Below are 16,994 nucleotides of genomic sequence, written 5' to 3'. Positions count from 1 at the left end.
AATGACTGACCTGCTACAAGTCTTGTTGTGAATTGATTCCTGCTATCAGCAGACAGACTTACATGTATGTAACAGTTCAAAATGAACTCTCAAAATAACATTGACCATTCCGGGGTTGTGTTGAAAACTTTAGATTGAAGCAAACATGACTTTCACTACCTTTAAATGGTACTTGAAATGACCACTGTCAAACTTAAAGTTCTCTTTGTTTTTTCCTTGTGTCTATTTTTTTGTTTTGACCTGTTTCCTGTTTCCTATTCTGGTGTATTGTAATTATTTTTGTTTGTTATCTGTGATGTGTATTTTGAAACACAGTTTGAAAATTAAGTAAGCAACTAGACTTATTTTAATAGATAACAATAATTTATTAAATAATTAATGCAGCACATTCATTACTGGCTGGTGTATGTTCTTTTTTCCTATTTTCCAGGTTCAGCTGACAGGACAATCAAGATGTGGAAGGCCGGAGCATGTCAAATGACCTTTACCGGTCACAGTGACTGTGTCAGAGGTCTAGCTGTGCTCTCAGCTCTGGAGTTTTTGTCCTGTTCTAATGATAGGTATTCAATGTAATCTCACTGATTCTTGTTTTCAAATGCCTGAGATTGTCACACTCAGAAGACAGTCAAACCTCCACTAATGACTCCCTCTTCACGATGGCTAGGACTTTTTGTCTCGACTACACCATTTTACTCACATTTAAACCTCCCTTCAATGGCCGCCACCTTACAATGGTCTGTTAATTCTGCCCAAGGGTGGCTGTTGTAAAGAGATTCTGCTCTACTGAAAAAAGAAATCTTGCCAGGCAAATTACGCAGTCGTGTAGTACAAGAACTTTCATGAGAATATTCCAACACTAGAGTTTCATCCATGTAGGCTTAAAAGTTGGAAGCAGGCTTAGATTTTACAAGTTAAGTACATGTAGCACTCCTATTGTGAACTATCAGTGTAAACTTACATTGTGTGATGATTTGTTTTCTCTGATCAGCACCATCAGAAGATGGATGTGCACAGGTGAATGTCTCCAAGTGTACACGGGACATACAAGCTTTATCTACAGGTCAGTCTCAGACCTAGTTATCAGCTGGCGTTTAATTGTCTTTAACTAATCTTATCTTGATCCACCATTAGCAAAATCTAGAGAAAGGTAAGGGAGCATTGTGAAGTACTTGTACCTCTGACCACTACACATTTGGTCATGTAATTGAAATTAATAGTATGTTCACCTTAATCTCAATCTGTGGAAATGGATTTTATTGGAGTCAATAAAAAAAATTAAATTTTGTGTCATACTTGTTTTTATCTACAGTATTGCAGCTCTGCCTGATGACTGTGGCAGTTTTGTCTCTGTTGGAGAAGACAGGTCACTGCGAATATGGAAGGGTATGTAACTCCTTTCAGACATTGCATTTAATAAATAATTTATACAGTTTACCTCTTGAACAGAACTTCAAAATTTGTAATATTAAGTTTTATTAATCCATTAATCTATTGTTTGTGCAACATCGCTTATCTATAAACTGTAAATTTTTCACTGTTATCAGGAGGAGAATGCTCTCAGACAATCACACTCCCTGCCCAGTCAGTCTGGTGTGTTACATGTTTAAGTAATGGAGACATTGTAGCTGGTTCAAGGTCAGTTTGATTCAAGAGTTTGTAATAATGTACATATAATTATGCATATGTTGCATGCATCTTTCTTATTTCATATAATTATTTCATTGTGATTTTCTTACAGATTTGAATGGTTTAATATTTTTTTTGTTTATCAAATCACAAACTCTTAACACAAGCTCCTGTAGTACACAGTGTGTCTCTTTGCACACAGGTTACTACAGCCGTTTGTTTTCATTATGAAAAGATGATAATGATATATTTGTTCTTTTTTCTAGTGATGGTATTGCACGTGTTTTCACTGCTTCTGAAGAGAGATTTGCATCAGAAGAAGAGTTAAAGGTCAGTTTGGTATCGGTCATTTGCTTTCTATTCAGATTGTTTTGTTAAGTAGCATTAAAAGAAAAAGATCAAATAATTTAACAGAATAGTTGATTCCCAATTTGTCTCTTCCTGCAGCTATTTGATGCTGAAGTTGCAAGTCATGCTATTCCAGCTGAGGCTGCCAGGTACATGGTCATTAACCATTGCATTTCCATATATATGGGTTATTGACCAAGCATGAATTTGAGATGGCCTGATATTGGCCAAGTTCTTTTTCTGCGTGTTTATGGACTGAGTCAGCATCAAGGTTCATAAACCCTCAAAAAAGAACAAGGCCAATATCTAGCCATCTTGACCTAACAAGCTTGGTTAATAGAGGATTTATTAACTGGAAAAAGAACACTATTTTCTTGTGGGATACAGCGGGTAATCTGGAGTGGGCAAGATAGCTTCAACTTGCCCGCTCGAGTAGCCAGTCATAGTACAGGATTCAGTTCATCTTGCCTGCTTACGGACACATGGTGACACATGGCTCACTGGTCTAATTATACAGCAGCTGTATCACTGACTTGTGACCACCCGCATACATCTCCCATATTATGGGTTCAAATGAGAGCATGCATCCAATCTTTTTGTTTGTTTTGTGCTTGTCTGTTTTTTTAGTGGTCAGTTGGGTGATGTCAAACTAGAGGATCTTCCCGGTCCAGAAGCTCTTCTTAGACCAGGTACTGCAAAATACAGTGTACAGCACAGTAGCAACTTAGAAACAAAAAACAACCATCATGCAGATCAGAACACAAACAAGGACTCCAATACACATAGTGACAAAAGGCTGGTGAAGCCATGCTGGGTGGTGAGCTGCAGTAGCTGAGGATCCCCTCCAGGGGGAGGTGGCAATGTTCCTAACCTAGTTATGCTCACAGAAAACAATGTTAAGTGCCTCCTTTAATTCCTGACCATCTATACCCTTTCCTTTTTCTTACCACCTGCAACTTGGTACTACGAACCAAAATTGAAATATAAATTGATCACAAGATTTTAAAGGCTTCAGTTTAGGTGTCACTGACATTAATTCTTTACCCAGGTGATAGAAGTGCTCAAACAAAGCTCATAAGAAGAGGAAACATAATTGAATGCCACCAGGTGATAATTTAGTCCTTTAATACTTATCAGTTTGGAGAACAATTTTTGTGTGATTTCCACTTCACGTACGCGTGCTACTTTGCCCTTGTGTTGACTACAACAGGATAAACCTCAACCTGTAGTCGATTGTTTAACGGTATTTTTTTTACGGCTTTCAAAACTTGTTATCCTTTTGCACGCATTGCGTGCCTATGATGCTAAATGCAAATCAGCTTCTAATGATGAAGTCTTGCTTGTTTTTGCAGTGGAATGGCATGGAAACAAGATGGGATAAGGTAACAATTTTTATGGTGCAAGCAATTGATTACTTAGTTCATAGTTAGTAACTATGCTTAGTAGAACCAGAGGCTGATAACTGCAACAGGAAAACAACAACCAAAGACTAACCAAACAAACATGTCACAGAGTGTTCCTTTCCCAAAGTGAATGATGGCATGATGCGCCAAAAGAATGTTCATGGAGGGCGTAGTCATTGCTTTACTGACGTTCCTTCATATCTGTTCTCTTGTTACAGGTTGGTGAAGTAGTAGGATCAGCGGGAACAGAAGGTGCTGCAAGACAAACCAACAAAACAATGTACAATGGGAAGGTATGTCCGCTAACAACTCTCAATTTCTCACCTTCACTCTTGTGTAAAGTAGTTTTGCAACCATGAGAGTATCTCGCAATTCATAGGTGCAGGTAATTTCCTCATCCTCTCAAGTTCACAATTACATTTGTTAGTGCTGAGAAGTCTTCTTATAAATTTATTTAAAAACTGGTAATATATCGTCTATTTGTTTTGTCTCCTAGGAGTATGACTTCGTGTTTGATGTTGAAATTCAAGAAGGCCGTCCTCGTATGAAGCTGCCTTACAATCTAACTGGTACGTAATCTAGTCTCATTAGGGACGGGCAATTATTTTTCGAGGTGTGTGGAGGAGGTGGGGGTTGGGGGTTGGGCAATTTCCAAAAAAAAGTTCTTGCAGGGCAAAAACTGCGGAAAGAAAATCGTGCAAGGGGAGCCATGGGGAAAAAGTCGAGCAAGCGCTTTCCACTAACAAGTTCCTATTTTTGATTTTGAAAGATTTCTTGCACAAGCTATTGCCCACCCAAAAAAATCAATGACAACCTAAAAATGAGAAAAAAAATCGTACCTCAGAAAATTGCCCAACCTACCACCCCTTCAAAAAAATAATGGTCCGTCCCTCGACAGGCGGTATGTGGGAAAAAAGCGTAACTTGAAAAAAAAAGCGCTTTGACATAAAGTAGACTTACGTTATCTCGTTTATCACCTTAATCACTCAGTTGTCTTTGGGCGTCTTGTAGATGATCCGTGGATGGCTGCACACCAGTTTCTAGAGCGCAATGATCTCAGTCAGATGTTCTTGGATCAAGTTGTTGACTTCATCCAGAAGAACACTAAAGGTGTTACAATAGGACAACAGGCACCGTCAGCTGCTGATCCGTTTACCGGTGAGTGGTGCAGTATGAAGTGATAGTTAAATAATATCAAACGCCTGATTCTTTTTCCTTCTTTCTTTGCGCGAACTTCTCGCCTCGTGATCGTTGCTCTTTCGCTTCACATTTCTGTATCGGCGTGGCGCTAGGTAAAGGAAGAGAATGATAGCAGTCTAGAAAAAAATCATTGTCATTAGTTAGCCAATCACAGCTTGAAGTAAATATCTTCAACGGTGGTAAGGATGGGGAATCATGCAAAAGGTCTAGAGAGCGGGGGAAAGTGAAACTGGTGAACACACAGGCATTCTCACACAACTGTGAACTGTTCAGCAATCAGAGTGTAAGTTTCCGGAACACCGTAAAGCATCTCATATGATTTCATAGACCTAGGACTGTTATTTATAATATTAGCCAGGCTAATATTGCTTGTGGGTTATTTTGAATACCTGCAATTGAATTGGACTGCCAAGGATGCTGTTATTTTTGGGGGGTTGAGGTATAGCTTGTGAACTGTATTTGGAATGGTTTTCATGTTGTATTTTAGGAGCTGGACGCTATATTCCACCCACTGGGCCATCCCAGCCAGTGTCTGATACCAGCATGGGAGGAGGAAGTGTTGATCCTTTTACAGGTGCACAACCAAATCCAAACGTTAAATGTCGCTTGTAAATTCTCCTTGCTGTCTCAACACGGTATCAAGCAAAGTAGTTTACGAAAATCTTCAACATTAGTTACCTCTTTCACTGCTAACACACCGTAGATATTGCCATCTAGTTTTACCTCCCAGCTATTTGTTGTTTCGCAGAATGATGATTGACCAGCAGCAGTCTTTGACACTTGCTTCCACTTCTAGAACTGAATTAGCGCAACGTTTTTCAGACAAATTTAAAAACATGTCTGATGAAACTTGTGATTTGTTTGGCCAATCTGGGAAACACATCAATACTTGGCTGGTTTAAATGCTGTTATTTTTTCTTGTATTACAGGTGGTGGTAACTACAGACCATCGTATACATCTCAACAGACTAATACAGGAGATGGAGTGGACCCGTTTACTGGTACTGACAATTAAAATACCTTGCCTCATAAAGTAATATGGGCTTATCTTTAGAAGTAAATTTGGTCGCATAGCGTGCTAACAGCATAGAACAATTCGTTTTGTTCCAAGGAGCGAATAGGACGCTGATTTCTCACCTTGAAAGTTTGTATGTCCAAGTCTGCTTTGGAGTTTAAACTGCCACGGAAGCTGGAGTTGATTGCCAGCTCTTATAATTCGACCTCAGGTTCCTTCCTCAAAAAAATTGGTACAGTCTTACTCTAACTTTGAACTGAATCCTTTTTTTTGTTTTCTGTCCTCTTTTACTTAAGGCCCGTTTGCACGACGGAACCACAAAAGATGAGCCGGTACGGATAAATTGCGTTGTACAAATAACTTTTTCTTCATCCGTGAGGAGCCAACATTTCACCCATCCTCAGATTACCCATTCAGTGGGTCCGAGCGCGGGTAAAGTTTTGCCTCTGCACGGATGAGAAAAAGTTTTTAACTCAACGAAATTTGTCCGCACCAAACCTTTGTTAAGTTACGCGTATCGTTTATATCGGAAACGTGCCAAAAATATTTTCTCTCATGAAAATAGGCCTTAATGTATATGATTACATGAAAAAGGTAATTACGTTTATGACCCCGGCTGTACATGTAACTGCTTACAAACGCTCATTTCAATGTTAGCCGAGTAAACAACGCGTGAATTTGGGAAAGCAATTTTTGTGATGGGTAGTTAATCTTGAGATTTATCTTTCCAGGTTCCAGTAGTTATAGATCAGGACAGTCAGCCAATCAAGTCAGTCCACCAAATGAAAGTCCCACAGCTGCTCAAAATCCTTACTTCCCTAAGGTATCTAAACCAGCAACTCTTTTAATTCTTTGCATATTATGCATTAAGCAGTCTGGGTTTGAGCCCTGGCCGGGGTCATTGTGTTGTGTTCTTGTGCAAGATATGCTCTCACAGTGCCTCTCTCCACCCAGGAATGTAAATTGGAAACGGTGAATTTAATTCTGTGAGCGGGGTGCTAATCCTGCGTTCGACTAGCATACCATCCAGAGGGGTAGGAATACATGTACAGAGAAACCAGAGATAAGATCCGGCTTCATGGACCACTGGCCTGACGCAGACTTTTCCTTACAAATCCGTTTAACTGTCCTTCGTAGAGCAGATGATTAGAAACTCTTAATAGGCCGTTGGTTCGCGACTTGCTGATGTTTTAAGATGAAGAGGAGATGCCCTTAATCTTGAGTGAACGGGGTGTGATTTAGGGGAGTGCCCTCAGAAACCTGTTCCTACTTGATACCATTCTTCTTCGTGCCTGGTATCACAAAGTGACAAGATAAATCATACCTTAAAGAGAGTAGGAAAATGGCGAGATTTTCTCTTAAAACGGGGTCAGTATTCAATAGCGTCATTTGCACTACCCCACCCACGTTTCCGCTAAGAACTCCCCACTCCACCCCTAGCATGTTACTTTGATTGTACATTTCTTAATGAATGTGTTGGCTTTCCTTTTAGACGTCGTGTGTATCATTTGATAGCGCTAACATCAACGCAATTGCGGGAAAATTAAAAGAATTCAACTCTAGCTTAGAAGAGGTTAGTGACGTTTTGTGTGCAGACTTTTTCAACTCTCACCTTCCCAAACCGGAATTACGAGTTTACCCTCACACAAATAACGTAATTTGATTTTAGTTTTGATAATTTTTAGTTGATGATTTCCTTTTTCTTTATCTGTGTCGCTTTTTACTTTGTGTTTATATTGTATGTCAACCCTCCATCATTATGCTAAAATCAAGTTAGTTTGCCCTCAATGAGTTCTTTAGCGGTGCATTGTTTTCGTTCCCAGATCTCTTATTTTAAGTAGGAAGTTGCGTAAGAAAGAGATCTGGGAAAAACGTTACTTAAAGTGCATGATTTTAGTTTGTCGTTCTCTTCACTCTGTAGGAACAACAATTAACAGACGACGAACTTCAAAACTTGATAGGTAAGCATGACATATTTCACTGTTACCCGGACAGAGTAAATTTTTTCGGGGGTGAATCGACAAAAAGCAAGAAGCTTAGAACACGGAAAAGGCGAGCAATGCAATCGTGATGAATTTGCCATGCTTTGTTCGAGAGATCAGTCGTTGTGGTCGGGTGTGCTTCTAAAGCAATTCTAATTTTCCTTGGACAGACTTGTCCAAGAAAAATTGCTATGTCCGTCTATGTCTATATTTTCCTTTATTTTTGCTAACATCGCATCCAAATCATGGCCATCAGCGCAGCAAAAGTGAACAAAGTAGTTAAGTTCATACAGATCCTTAATTCGACGTTTCCTTACACGCCTTATACTAGTATTTCTGAATGATGTGGGAAGTGCAGATAAATCCAGATCACCAAAGGTGGAACACTTCTCTGTGCTGGTGAAAGCGTTAAAATGGCCTCCAAAGCAGCTATTTCCAGGTACGTGGATTGTAATAAGCTTCTATTTTTATGTGGCCAATCACTTCTTCTACAATGTTGGTACGCAAGTTGTCTACGAAGTTTTCGCTTCTAAACTAATAAGACGTTACTTCAACTTTTTTTTTCTATAGATGGAAATTTAGAGTTGCTTTAGTGACCGTGACATTTATTGAGAAATGAATTTGTGGAGGTGCGGTGACCTCATGGTTAATGCGCTCGACTCCGGATCAAGCGGTCCGGGTTCGAGCGCTGGCCGGGAACATCGTGTTGTGTTCTTGGGCAAGACACTTTACTCGCACAGTACCTCTCTCCACCCAGGTGTATAAATGGGTACCGGCAAACTTAATGCTGGGGTAACCCTGCGATGGACTGGCATCCCATCCAGGGGGAGCAGAAATACTCCTGGTTGCTTCGTGCTACTGAAACCGGAGATCAGCTCCGGCCTGATGGGCCACTTGGCTCGTATGCAGACTTAACCGACCATTGACAGGGGCGTAGCCAGGATTTTTCAAAGGAGGGGGGGTAACACTGTCAAAGTGAGGGTACTCTCCAGATTGTCATGTCGTTTTCGCCACCTGTTGTAGGTTGTTTCCTCAATGTAAAAGGGGGGGGGGGGTCACGGGCACCCAGGACCCCCCTAGCTACGCCCCTGGTTGACGTTAATGAGAATTGCGCGTTCGTTGCAGACATTGTTCTCAATAGCTTACGGCATTTTGTTTTCAAACAGCTCTGGATATTCTGCGGCTTGCCGTTCGTTTTCCGTCCATCGCCAACTCATGTTGCAGTGGTTCTGATGGCGACAACCTTACAGCTCACTTACTTGCCTGCACAAGGTAGAAGGATTGTTATGATCACGATATTAAACTTTTGAAATATTCTATTTTTTTGTCATCCATTTTCTTTTTGTAAGTGCAAATTACGAGAAACGCTAAAAACAGCCAATTCTATTCATTTTTTTGTTTTGGAAAAGGAGAAATTTGGGTAACTGGGAGTATTTCACGTGATGGCAACACCATTATACATTATTGAGCGAACGAACTTATGAACGTGTTTAAAGGTACCTACGGTAGCTGAGGGGAAACCTTCTGTTAATACGGTACACCTAACTAAGAATAAAAAATAATTAATAACTGCGACGCCAATGTCCATGGACTACAACAACATTTATTTACAGGATCAAAACAAAATTAAGAATTTCATAGATAACAGCCCTTGATCTAGCTTTTACAAAGTTCAATAGATCCTTTCTTCTAAAAATAATATTGTAGTTGATTTTACATGTTTTTCTTTGTTTGTTTATTTGTTTTCATGTCGGTTTTGCTAACTTTTTTTCGTTTTTTTTTCTCCTCAAGGGACGATAATCCTCAACCCAATGTGCTCTTGTCGTTTAGAATATTGTCTAATTTGTTTTTGTCTTACGATGGATCAGCTTTAGTGCTGAAACACAGAGAAAAGGTGAGATGAGTGGTTTAAAGGGTATTGCTAATTAAAGGAGCTCAGTCATGCTATTTTGAGTTACAATGGTCATGTATAAGTTTACCCTTCGATTGAAGGAAACCTGAAGTTATAATAATGAGCCATAGAAGAGCAAGGATGGAGAAGATTGACGCGGATTACAAACGACGAACTTGACAGATTTAGACTAAATTTTTCAAGATGTGCAAACCGCGGCATAGCACCTTGAACTTAAAAGAGTGATACCCAACATGTGCATAACGGGAACTGGTAACTTGGGTATCCCTTTCAAACCTTAAAGTGCCTGGCAAAAAGATGAAAATTACCAGCTGAAAGTACTGCACATTATCTGTCAATGGTCACACACTAGGTTTTCTTTTGAAAACGTTATCATTAGAACCACATTGTGTATCATGATGTACACTACCTCATGAAGATCGTGTTCAGTAGCTTCGTTGGAAGGTCTTACTCTATGGTTCTATCCAAAAACTTTAAAGTTAGAACCAGCATTGAGAATACCACTTGACAGTATTGCTCATTAATTTTGTTCAATAGTCGTACGCTTTGATTTCATCAGTTCAAGCGAGGTTGTTAAACTCAGAGTCTGAAAATGATTAAGATAAGTATCACGATTACTCAACTATTTTGCTATTCGTTATTCTTCAGATAGTAGAACATTCAATACCTTGGTGTAAGTGCGCTAACAAGAATATCAGGATATCTTTATGTACCGTTCTTCTTAAGTAAGTGTCATGTTATTTACACTTGCAGAACATTTCTCTAATATACACATTTTGTGCCACTTCAGTCGGGACAACGGACAAATCCTCGTGAAAGACTGGACCCGAGCTGTTACTGTTAAATTAACAAAGCAACAACAACAGCAGACCTTCAAAGGAGCGTTTTCTTTCAAAATATCAGACAAAACTCATGAAACCGTGCTAACGGCGCAATCTATAGCTTAAGCGTAGCCCATTTTGTTTTAAATCATTCCCCTTCTTCTCTCGTTTGGTTAATAACCTGATGTAATATATCAAACACGAAATTATATTCCAAATTGCGTTTCTGGACGTTTTTTCAAGGGAAGCTCGGGGGCTCTTTGATACTGAATTACACCTAGTAACAATTACTTAGAAGCATGCTCTGATTTAATTACTTATTACTTTTGTAGTTTTTCTGTCCTTCTACGAAAACATAACGATTTTGAAGCAAAGACACAGTGTCTATCTACTCTAGCTGAGGTAAGTATTTTGAAGTTTTGGTCATTGTTTCGACTATGCACAAAAGTTTGTTCCAGTTTTGGTTCCTAACAATGTGTTCTTTGCAGATTTTAGAAAATGAAACAGATAGTGAAGTCAGATTCAGATCTCTGGTGGCAGTTGGAACTTTGGTAAGTGAGAAAGCAATTAATTTAAGGAAAGAGTAGAACTTCTATCTGTGCTGTTATCTCGACCTGGTCCGAGGTCGAGTTACGAGGGAATCCCAGCCTACAAATGTAAATTATCTGAAATTTTGCGAAAAACAGCTGGTTAAGCATATATCAGAACTCGTAGCTTAATGCCATGTCGTTACCTTACTTCTCTTACAGAGACAATAATAACAACAGTCGACATAATAGAAACTTAATAGAAACAGTTGCTAACGTTGCTATGTACCTATCTTAAAGCGCGGGAAAGAGTCACGTAGGCCATGTCGATTAGCTCACAGAAAACTGGTCTGATCTTCGTTCTTATCGATGGCCAATTTCCTCTGAGACGCGCCTGCAGGGAATCATCGTAGTTTTAATCATCAAAACCGTATCCAGTCCAAGATGATGAATACAACTACCATTCTCTGCAGGCGAATCTCGTAGAGGGAATGGTCCATTGATTTGAAGATTAAAACAAGACTGAATAAACTTCCCGTATCTAGCACCGTTTTTGATGGAAATGTGTGACAAATAAATGGTCTTTACTAAAATACAACTCGAAACATCCGTCAATCATTCTTTTGTTTTGGCGACTATTTTGCCCGTGTCATGTTACAACCTTGCTTGATTTTTATGATCAATAACAAACTTATAAGTGGAAACCGCTGTAAATTGATTTCCTTGTTTTGTTGATCTACAGATCTGGGGTGATTCAGATTCCTTGGCTTTAGCTCAGTCGTTAGGAATTGACAATTCATTAAAGTCTTTATCTTCTGTTACCGATCCACCCAAGGTAAGTAGTCTGAGCAGTTTCAAACACTGAGGCACAACTCACTGCTGGCTAGTGTATTGCACGAGGCCAATTTTAACCTGTTTCGCAGTACTTAAAACCTTCCCATCTTGCACATTCTGTCGCAGCTAGTGCGTTGTTTAGCCTGACGATTTGCGTCAAAAACAGTTATTAGAGAGATTAAGTATGATTTTTTCGGCAAAGGATAAACGCAAAAATATAAACTTTAGCACTTCGCTTTTTTCAGCCATTTATACCTTAAAGCGGGAATGTTTTTATTTACTCTGAATAGGAGATTTTTTTATATTTTTGTGTTAGGCTGAGTTTAGGTTTGAGGAAAAACAAAAGCCGAAGAAAATTCGGAATATTTTTTGCCGTTTGCCGTAAACGTCATTTTTGAACTCTCCATTAACGAAGCGGACGTCAAAATTAGTTGCCATTGGAACGTCAAAAGTGGACAAACGTCCTGAACTACTGGGTTAGAGATTTTCTCGTCACATTCTTGCCCTCGTCACATGTTTTTGACAGATCAACAAAACAGACGAACTCTGAATATGGGAATTACAGCTTTCCGATTTTGTTTCCAGTATCATATAACATTACTGACAGTATCATAAGAAATTATATTTTTATTTTTTCCACAGGTTGGTGACTGTGCGTCTAAAGTTTTAGCTGCATTAACGATGAATTAAAATATTGCTATTCTCACGCCAACCTCCTTTATTTTCGTTCCTGAGCGCTGCACCGAAAGTATAAACACCTCGACGCCACTATGTTTAGACGGATTTGGTTGCTGCTTTTATGCATCGCAATTTAGTTTAGCAGCAAGATGATTTGAAGTGTTCTAGAAGGACGCATCATTTAGTAGAACAGTTTCTGCTGGTTTTGTAATCAGGTAGTGCTTAAGACCGCCATCTTAATTCATCAACCCCGTGACAGGCAGATTTTTCAAAGGATATTGACTGGGTTGACCAGTCCAGAAGGGTCTAAGTATCAACGTTTTGTACAAGAGCAGAATTCAGCAGCACAGAACCATTCGAGTTGCCATATTCAAAAAGGGTGCGCATCACTACGCTTCACATCTTATCGCATGGCGGTCGCTCATTGGCTGAAATGCTTTTCGAGAGCCACGTGATTAGAACGTGTTTACAAGTGTCCTGTGTAAAAGGAATTTTTCCCGCGCTTTTAAAATGTAATTCTTTGGGTTGCTGTTGTTGTTGTTGTTGTTGTTGTTGTTGAATGTATTTTGTGGTCACACTAGCCTAGTCCCTAGGCGTTCTCGGCTAACGGGATTCTGGGTTTTCATCGAGAGTAGTGACGTCACCGAAGAGCACTCGCCGAGAACGCTTTCTCTCAACCAGACCTTGCGCGGACAGCGAGGCAAGAGAGAACGCAGAGACTAAGCGGCTGGGTAGACGCTGGACTTTACATGAGAGCTACTGCAAATGTGCGAAATGTTTATTTCTTATAGAGTAACTTATAATTAATGAGAGCCTAATTTAAATGAAGAAGGTGCCTTACAAATAAACAGCTCAGCTGTGTTCTTTCAGCCGTTCCAAATAGTCGCTCAGCTGGCGAAATGTTCTTGTGTAAGTATTATTGTTCAGTCCCTTGGACTTAAGCGCTACCACTCCAAGGAAATTTTCACCACCCGTGTTTTTTAGCATTTCCTGAAGTGTATTTGAAATAGAATCGAGAAAATAAGTCGTGTGGGTTTCTGGTTGTTCCGACGCGAAGAAGCCGACACCTTACGGCCACCCCGTTCATACGGCCACCTCGTTATGACGCTCACTTTATTCTGGCCCGAACAAAAGCTCAGTCAGTGATTTTCTGATTGAAATAACCCCTTTTATACGGCCACCCCGTAAAAACAGCCAGATTTGTGTGGATCTTTGTAGATATCCCGCACACGCGTCAGGTGCGTAGCGACCATATGTACGCGCGAACCTCCGGAAATCCAGGGGAAATTAATTATATATTTGCTGGTGAAAAGCGTCTTTAATAACTAAATTACCTCGTTTGACAAATCGACTGCTTGGAAAAGGTGCGTTTCTTTGTTATTTAAGTAGCAATACTGAATCTGATCTTGTTTTCACAGCTAATTAAAAGGAAACTTGATACCATCATTTAAATTCTGAGTTATAACCACACATCTTCAAGAGTTGACCATCGTGGAATAGTCTTATGAACGGATTTGCGCAATATTCTAAAGGCCAAGAGGTAGATAGATTACATATCTGTATCTAATCCAACACATCTTTAAACAGAGTAATTCGAAATTTACCATGCAAGATTATTTCATACGTGACGGCTGTCAGCCAGCGCTTGTGAAAACCATTACTGTCGTCAAGGGTTCGAAAAGCTATGCACTGTTTTCACACAGTTGCTTTTCCTTTCTAAACGATTGGTCCTGGGAATTCCTTAAGGGCTAAAAATATTCCGCTCCCACCAACGTCGCGAATGGATACAAACAAACGTTCGCTGGACTTGAAGAATGGAAAAAGAGGGACTCTGTCTTCACATTTTATTACCTGGCGATCAAACAGTTTGCATTAAGAGCGCCCATCTGATATCGACGTATGTAATCGCGTCCTATTTGTATAAGAAATTGGTCTGTTTGTACAGGTAATCAAATGATTTCAAGTGCAGTTTGGAATAATTAAGTACGTGTAGAAGTAAATTTTTCAAAGACTAGTGGCCGTTTTTATACTAAAGACGCATTACTTGGGCAAACATTTGTAGTTCGTCTGGTTATGCGTCTCTAGTATAAAGACGGGCACAAGACTTATTATGCGTCTAGACGAACTATCTCTCCTAGTTCGTTGTTCAAGACGAATTTCGAAGTATAGTTCGTCTAGACGCATAATACGTCTTGTGCCCGTCTTTATACTAGAGACGCATAACCAGACGAACTACAAATGTTTGCCCAAGTTCGTCCACACGGATAATGCGTCTTAAGTATAAAAACGGCGAAGACGCATTATCCTTCTGGACGGATAATGCGTCTTCTAGTATAAAAACGGCCACTAACTTAAATTGCACGAGCCCGTGAGGCGAGTGTGATTTGAATTCTTTGAAAAATTCACGAGTGCTTTAATATTTATTCCAAATTTCACGAGAAATTAAAGGTAATTTGGTTACTTGTTAATGATATACATACAATTTAATTCCAAGTTTGTGCACTCAATTTCAAGTTTTTGCCCTGCATTTCAAGTTTCTGTACTGTTTGGGATCAATTTGACGGGCTCTTCGCCAGTCAGCACGCTGACATTTTTGCATGTGTGTTATTAGATAAAAGATTAGGGATTAATTGTACGTGTGAACCGACTGGCGGACCTAATTGTTTCGAGAGGAAAGAAAGATGTCCTTTTATGGTTACCGATACCTTTGGAGGTATCTCACGTCCAAGCGATGTAGCGCGTCCGGTTTAAACTGTAGATACCTAAACACCATGCATATCAAATTGAAGCTTATAGAGCTGGCTATCAAACTATACCAAGGTTTTTTTGGCTTGTTTAAAAAAAAAGTGAATTGTCGAACTCAGTTTCACGACCTTTAAATGCGAGCTTCCGAAACGCCCTTTGGAAGCTACAAGTCAAAGCGAAATTTTGTTTTTCGCTAATTTAGTTTGTTCCTCAGTTTCCTGACTGAAAGCGCTACCAAAACGTGTCTACGTTTTGGTATGTTCAGTTGCAGTGAAAAGTGAACATTTTCGAAATGAGATTAAAAAATTGTGTAGCGACCATGCAGAAAGTCGCTCTCAGCCAAAAAACATTTCGAAATAAAAAATTTGCAGACGCGTTTTAATTGTTTTATATGTTCAACTAGCCACTGTCCAAATTTGAAATCAAACGAACAAATTCCCTTTAGCTTGTAGCTTCCAAAAGGTGATTCGACGCTCATATTTAGAGGTCGTTAAAACTTCGCTAATTCATTTTATTTTAACATTCTTGATATAGTTTGATAGCCAGCTCTATAAGCTTTAATTTGATATAGGGGTTTAGGTATCTGCAGTTTAAACCAAACGCGCTACATCGCTTGGACGCGAGACACCTCTGAAGGTAAACGGTAATCTTAATACTACAGTAACCATAAATACAAGTTTCGATCCAATTAAGTCCAGAGCCAAGTTTTGGTTGATTTTTTTTTCGTGTTTTTGTTCTCGCTGCTTCTTGATTTAGTAGTTTTTTTTGTCTGGCTGAAAGCGAAGACTTGGAAGATTTATCCGGGACATGTTCGTTTCTTTACTAAGAGCTGACTCCATTACTCAAATGCGACCGATGCAATTGAAATTTAATTCTTGAGCTATCAATCAGTTGATATATTGGATAATAGGATCCGCTTCCAGCCGATAACAAGGGAGTATACACTGTCGCAGTAAACATAATTTTCCAACTTTCCGACAGTACGTGATCCTGTGATAAAATGCTTATTGACTGAGTTAAGTTGGGCCGGATGGGAAAATATTTGGCACTCAGTCTGGACGTACGGACCTCGATGCGTTCCGGTCGGCGTACGTACTGACGGACATAGCTCGAGCCAAATTTATTGCCGTCCGGCCCTTCAACTCAGTCAATAAGTACAGAGTCAGACCTTAACTGTGAACTTTGTAAGTTTCTTTAACAGCGACTTGCCTTACCGGCTGTGTTATGGATGTTACTGAAACGAGAAATAGGAAATGGGAAATTGAAATGGGAAATGCCAAATTGTTGAAATGATGTTACTTTCAAACTAAACAAGTATATCCTCATGAGCATTCTATAAAATAGAACGTTGGGTAATGAGATGAATTTACTGGATTTTCGAGGGTTCGTTACACGTTCTGTGGAGACGGACTTCTACTACGAAAAACGTAGAAAATAGCTGCCGACACTTTGTTTTGGAAGCAAAATGACGAGGGCAAAATAAATCAAAAACTAGTTCGTTTAGCCTAGTTTGTCAAGGAGTCGTAGCTTCTTTCATCAAGTGAAATCACGCCTTTAAAGCCTACTTTTGTAACCTGAAATTACATCGATAAGTCCCAATTCAGACGCCGAACTTTTCATGAACCGACCCAGGAGCCATAATCAGGGACGGAGACCGTAAGCGCGCGCCATTTCTAGTATTGGGCTGTCCCTATGATATGGGACAATTTTTCTATTTAGAGAGCAAATTGCGCCATCGCGTGCGGCACACGCGCGTACATACTGCGTGGATTTTGCGGATGTAGCGCGGGGGAAATGTCCCGCTTTATGTCACTAACCAAGATGGGTTCCGCTGCTTCTTTTACAAGAACTCCACATTACTCCACTCTAAATTTCACATATAATGAAGATTGACAGTTTTTCC

General features: G+C 39.7%; 1 protein-coding gene across 1 annotated transcript in view; it reads left to right on the top strand.

Moving 5' to 3' along the window:
• The window catches only part of LOC145490261 (phospholipase A-2-activating protein-like), a 19,141-nt gene extending 3,815 nt beyond the window's left edge, over positions 1-15,326 (top strand). Inside the window, exons 5-29 of the mRNA XM_081469388.1 lie at positions 431-560; positions 989-1,060; positions 1,310-1,383; positions 1,545-1,635; positions 1,893-1,956; positions 2,074-2,123; positions 2,602-2,663; positions 3,023-3,081; positions 3,327-3,356; positions 3,596-3,670; positions 3,874-3,946; positions 4,389-4,535; positions 5,065-5,151; positions 5,507-5,578; positions 6,324-6,415; positions 7,085-7,165; positions 7,514-7,553; positions 7,906-8,013; positions 8,741-8,846; positions 9,366-9,468; positions 10,135-10,211; positions 10,640-10,709; positions 10,796-10,858; positions 11,577-11,669; positions 12,311-15,326. Of these exons, the coding sequence (XP_081325514.1) occupies positions 431-560; positions 989-1,060; positions 1,310-1,383; positions 1,545-1,635; positions 1,893-1,956; positions 2,074-2,123; positions 2,602-2,663; positions 3,023-3,081; positions 3,327-3,356; positions 3,596-3,670; positions 3,874-3,946; positions 4,389-4,535; positions 5,065-5,151; positions 5,507-5,578; positions 6,324-6,415; positions 7,085-7,165; positions 7,514-7,553; positions 7,906-8,013; positions 8,741-8,846; positions 9,366-9,468; positions 10,135-10,211; positions 10,640-10,709; positions 10,796-10,858; positions 11,577-11,669; positions 12,311-12,358 (1,967 nt within the window). The 3' untranslated portion in view covers positions 12,359-15,326. The remainder of the gene's footprint in view (positions 1-430; positions 561-988; positions 1,061-1,309; positions 1,384-1,544; positions 1,636-1,892; positions 1,957-2,073; positions 2,124-2,601; positions 2,664-3,022; positions 3,082-3,326; positions 3,357-3,595; positions 3,671-3,873; positions 3,947-4,388; positions 4,536-5,064; positions 5,152-5,506; positions 5,579-6,323; positions 6,416-7,084; positions 7,166-7,513; positions 7,554-7,905; positions 8,014-8,740; positions 8,847-9,365; positions 9,469-10,134; positions 10,212-10,639; positions 10,710-10,795; positions 10,859-11,576; positions 11,670-12,310) is intronic.
• Positions 15,327-16,994: the final 1,668 nt, after the last annotated feature.

Source organism: Orbicella franksi, chromosome 1 (assembly GCF_964199315.1).
Source record: "Orbicella franksi chromosome 1, jaOrbFran1.1, whole genome shotgun sequence".
Classification (NCBI taxonomy): Eukaryota; Metazoa; Cnidaria; class Anthozoa; order Scleractinia; family Merulinidae; genus Orbicella; species Orbicella franksi.
The sequence above is the reverse complement of the archived record's forward strand: the minus strand, read 5'-3'. Positions and strand labels throughout refer to the sequence as shown.